This window comes from Vipera berus (genome assembly GCF_964194415.1).
Source record: "Vipera berus genome assembly, chromosome: 6".
NCBI lineage: Eukaryota > Metazoa > Chordata > Lepidosauria > Squamata > Viperidae > Vipera > Vipera berus.
In genome coordinates, this window is record NC_138208.1 from 1,085,132 (window position 1) to 1,090,182 (window position 5,051).

Consider the following 5,051-nt stretch of genomic DNA (forward strand, 5'->3'; position numbering starts at 1 on the left):
CTCCCCTGGAAGCTGTCAACGCTGCTAACATCGGATGTTTTTGCATTGACAACAGATGGAAATGTAGCCATCTTTTCCCCTTTCGCTTTTAGAGTTAGATGATGCTGGGGGGGGTGGGATGTGAATGAAAGTCCAGCTAGACATAACAACACTAAACTTAGCCTGAGAATCAAGGTTACTGAGCCCAGAGCTGATAAAGAATTGGCGGGCTGGAGAGCTGGAGAGGAAACCCAAGCTTCAAGCTAATTGGAGAACGTGATTTATGACTGTAAATTGGAGGAGGGAATTGTGCTTTGATACTAGGTGCCCAGGGGAGGGGAATTCAGTTTTGGGCTTCGATTATGTAAGTGCCGATATTATGCTACTCGAATAAAATATCCTTTAAGGGAAACAATGCCTCGAGGTTCTTTTGAAGAGTTTCATCTGTCGGAACCACGACATCAGCATCAATACAACATTGGAAAAATCAAAATTTTTATTGAAAACCCTGAAAACATCCACAGGTCATAGCCAAGAGGTATCACCCACAAGCATTAACATAAATTCCTTACTCCAGTATTACTACTGCAATCCCCACTGCAAAATACATTTTGGAAACATAATGTATTCTACTATAATAAGAATCGCTTCAGACATTAGGAGAAGCTTTAGTACCGTAGTTTAGTAGAGTTCATTTAGTAAGTTACAATGGCACTGAAAAAAGTGGATTTATGACCACTTTGAAGACCCGTGTATTATATTGTACCATCATGATATTCTTCCAAAACCAGTGAGTTCATGACAAAATGTAACGCAGAAGATACAATGCAGGATTTATGCTTTAATCTGGGGGACATCTGACGGTTTTTCCCAAATGCAACTGAATAAAGCCAATTCATAGTTAATACCAATTTAGCAAAATATGGACAGGCTTGTGTTATTCCACCTTTGCCTGCTTTTAAGCCCAGCTTCACCAAATCTAAAGCACGCAACTCATGCATGTGATTAAACACATATTTTTACTGCAATCAAGACATATTGCTATGGAAAGAAATCAGGTCCAAATGACAGAGAACGCCAGAAAGCAGGCTGCAAAACACATTTTCCTAGGTTTTTCCAGCGACAAGATACATCTGCAGCATTTTGCATTAAAAAAAAATCAAGGTGTGCTAGCCATTGTGTGATCAAACCCCACCCCTTTTGTGTGTATCAGGCACCTGGACTAAATGGTAAAAGAGGTAACATCTGAATGGAAGCTGCAGGGCCTGATTCTGCTCCTGTAAGTAATAGTTGGGATTCAAATCGAGAAACGGAGGTGCTGACTCCATTTTTAAAACTTACATTGACTACGGTAAGTTGGTAAAACCTTTCTGCTTTTCACACCCAGATGAAACCTTAATATATTTAACAATTAAAAAAATACAACATGGAAAGTGGTACAACGCTGCTCACCATTTGTGCATGTGCAGTATTTTAAACACTTCTGACAGTGTTACGATAAGCAATACTTTCTGAAATGGGATGGTTGTTCCGATCCTTCTTTTTCATATTTGACAATCCTTTAAACAAAAAAAAGCCTCCTGAGCTGTTCAGTTTATTTGGATGGACTGCCATTTCATAAGAGTTTGCTGTTCTTTTAATAACTGTTCCCATTTTCACTGTTCTTCTATGCAAAGCTACAAAGTGTTAGTTCTAGGTATATTTCATTCTGAAGTCTTGTATAAGCTTGGAAGTTCTTTTAGGGGGAAAAAAAAGTCTGGGAAACGATCCACCCTATGATGCTCCAGTTTAGAAGGCCAATTTCTTTACAGGTGTTTGCATATCTGTTCTGATCTGCTTCTTTGTTGTATAATAATCTGCAATAAATAAATAAATAAATAAATCCAAACCAACAAGTAATAACAAGAAGTGATACATGGAAACATTTCTCCAGAGTGAGCAGGGCGGAAATCTTACAAAAAAGGAGATGGTAGATTTTTGGAGGGGGAAAACTCAAGATGTGCATTGTCCTATTTTTGGAAAAAAAAACCCCTCTCCATAAAACCAACTCCCAGTTACATTCCTGCATTTTAAAAAAAAATAAACAACTAAGAAACAACAAAAAAGAAACGACTAAGTTTCTATCAAGGGGTCTGCACTGAAGACGGCAATTGCAGCTGCACAATTAATCCCCGTCCTGCACATGTATTTATTTATTTTATTTATTTATTATATTTTTATACCGCCCTTCTCCCGAAGGACTCAGGGCGGTGTACAGGGCAATAAATACAAAAACAAGATACAAAAGTTAAAAGCGATTAAATAAATGCCCAAGGTTAAAACAATAATTAAGATGTATTTAAAACCCCAACCCTAACCCATCAGACCAGGTCAGACTGCTCAAATAGATGCGTTTTTAGATCACGCCGGAAGGAGCGAAGGTCGGGGGTCGTCCGGAGCTCAACCGGCAAGCGGTTCCATAGGTCTGGCGCGCCCACAGAGAAGGCTCTCCCCCTGGGGGCCACCAGTCGACATTCTCTGATCGGAGGCACCCCGAGGAGGCCCTCTCTGTGGGAACGCACAGGGCGGAGGGAAGTTGACGCCGGCCGCAGGTGTTGCCGTAGGTAATCCGGACCCATGCCATGTAGGGCTTTGTAAGTCATCACTAACATCACACTGGCGTATAAAAAAGGGACATAAAACAAGGTTTTTTTTAAAACAAAAATGGTTGCTGGTAAACAAAGAGTGGAAAATTCAGTGTGCATGCAGTGTCGCCATCCTGACTTTTTTGACTTTCCCACGGTCACCTGTTGCTTACCCTGTGTATGTTTCCTTTCATAAAACATCCAGGCAGCCCATCTGCACGTCGTTATCCAGCTTTTATCTGACCAACTTAACAAGGTCACCTGGATTTCTTTTGAAGACTAATCATACTCAAAGGGTATTGAAGGGAAAGATCCTAAACCAGGGATCTTCAAACTTGGCCCATTTATGATCTATAATTCTCAGGGTGCTTTTTTAAAGCTGTTACTTGGATACGTTTCTTTCTGGCTATTCTAGCGGACTCCTGCCACTTTCACCTTTTGAGTATGCCTGACCGAGTCCTTGTTTTGCTTCCCCTTCGCCCTGTGGAACTGCAGCCTGAATCTGAAGCGTCTGGGCTGAAAAACCTCGACATACCTGTCAAATATGTCTGTCTTCGCTTCTTCGCTCCGGTGGCTGTCTTGATCGGTCTGGCTCTTTCTGCGCCTCTGCCCAGGGGATGAACTTGTCCTTCTCTGTCCAGAGTCCTGTTCACGGGCTGCAGAGGCGGGCGAGGCTCCCTGGCCACGTGCGCGTGGTAGAAGGCAGGAACCTCGTGGCCCTGCAGCTCTTCCCACTGGAGCAGGCCCACGATGGGCACGTCCCGGAAGAAGTCAAAGTTCCACCGCTGCTTCGCCTGTTCCATGCTGGATCTCATCAGGCTCTGGAACTCCTGCTGCAAACGTTCGTGGTCCACTGGTCCGAAAAGATTCCTCCTGGTGGGAGCTGCTTTTGCCAAAACCTGCTCCATCTTCTCTCCCTGCTGCCCGTGGTTGAAGACAGCCTCAAACACCCAGGACCTGTGGAGATCAAATAGACAAAACCAAGATTGGTTTCTTTGATTCTCAAAGGGGAAAATTAAGTACTGAGGCTCTGTCTCTGACATATCGCCCTCCTGGCAATAGGGACAATATCTTAAGAGTAGCGCCCCCCCTGCCCCCCAGGGACCGCTTCCGTGGAGGGAGGTTTTTCCACTGACGGCGGGGGTGCGTGGTTTTGTGTGCTGCCTGCATCCCACGGATGGGGCTTTGCTTGTTTGTGCGGACCGGTTGCTGGCAGGCCGCGGACCGGTGTGGTGCACAGACTGGGGGCTGGGGACCCCTGCCTTACAGCAGTGTTTTTTTCAACCTGCTGGCTGGGAAATTTTGGGAGTTGAAGTCCATACTTCTCAAAGTTGAGAAACATTGCCTCAGAGGAATCCATTTGATTCCTTCCTTCCCTCCCTCCCTTTCTTTCCTTCTTTCCTTCCCTCCCTCCCTCCTTCCTTCCCTTCCCCTTCCTTCCCCTTCTAATATTCCTTTTTTCTTCCCTCCCTCCCTCCCTCCCTCCCCCTTCCCTCCTCTTCTCCTTCCATTTATGTTCTCACCTACCTTCCTTCCTTCCTTCCTCCATCCATTCACCCATCCAGCAGAGCTTCAATCATACTGCCTCAGCCATTATGTCCACCTTTTTAGTCATAACTCGAGGATCCCCCCAGACTTCTTTTTCTTAAGGCTGAACATTCCTGAGGCCTTCATTTCCATCCCCTGCTCACCCAGGCCATCCTTCCCTCGACGTGGGGCAGATCAAGCTGCCTGCCCTGGTCCCGGAGACACGGGTGTGTGTGTGTGTGTGTGTGTGTGTTTGTGTGTGGTGTGGTTGGAAAACGTCTTGAGAGCGCGGGGTTGGGGGGGGGCGGTCCCTGCTCAGCACGGAGCCAAATCCAAGCCTGCCACGAAGCCCCGTGAAGCCCTCTTTTCCCTTCCAGGAGAGCCCAGCCCCCTCCCCCCCCCCCGAGTTCCTGTGACCGAGCCCCGGCTCCAACCTGGCTCTGGCTGTCCTGATCCACCCTCGGATCTCTACAGCCGAAAAGGGGTCTGGCGGTTGAATCCGCTGGGGCGCGCAGGCCAGCCTCCCTCGGGCATCTCCCGGTGGTCTCCCATCCAGCCGGGCCAGCGAAGGCGCTTCCAGCCGCCCCGGGGCCGAGACGAGGCTCCGCGCGGCCGGGGCTGCCCGGGGGAAGCCGGGGGGGGGGGAGTGGCGGGCCGGGCGCGGCGGTTGCCCGAGCGGGCAATCCTCTCCTGCGCGGCTCTGGCGGCGGGAAGCTGCCCGCCCTCTGCCCGCCCAAGCGCTCCCAGGCAGCCCGCGAAAGCCGGCCTCCCCGCGGGAAGCAGGAGCGCGGCCCCGGGCGGGCGGGAGGAGGGGCCGGTGGTCCTGGAGGAAAGCCGCGGGATGGGGGATCCGGGGGGGGGCAAAGGCGTGGGGGGGCGCTGGTGCTTCCTGGCCCCCCTTGGAGGCCGCGGGAGCCAGAG

At 48.7% G+C, this 5,051-nt stretch overlaps 1 protein-coding gene across 1 annotated transcript; it reads right to left on the reverse strand.

Moving 5' to 3' along the window:
* Positions 1 to 465: 465 nt before the first annotated feature.
* On the reverse strand, positions 466 to 4,749 carry LOC308669906 (cyclin-dependent kinase inhibitor 1C-like). The gene is made up of 3 exons (XM_081330907.1): positions 4,565 to 4,749; positions 3,139 to 3,560; positions 466 to 1,538 (listed from the first exon to the last, which is right to left on the reverse strand). The coding sequence occupies exons 2-3, from the start codon at positions 3,509 to 3,511 to the stop codon at positions 1,453 to 1,455; spliced, it is 459 nt and encodes a 152-aa protein (XP_081187033.1). The 5' UTR covers positions 3,512 to 3,560; positions 4,565 to 4,749; the 3' UTR covers positions 466 to 1,452.
* Positions 4,750 to 5,051: the final 302 nt, after the last annotated feature.

What these genes read in the sequence shown, in the direction of transcription:
- LOC308669906 (XM_081330907.1), bottom strand. Translation starts at nt 3,511, where the DNA reads ATGGAGCAGGTTTTGGCAAAAGCAGCTCCCACCAGGAGGAATCTTTTC. An exon ending in AAGACAGACATATTTGACAG is followed by an intron (nt 1,539 to 3,138) that starts GTATGTCGAGGT and finishes TTTTGTTTAAAG; the next exon opens with GATTGTCAAATATGAAAAAG.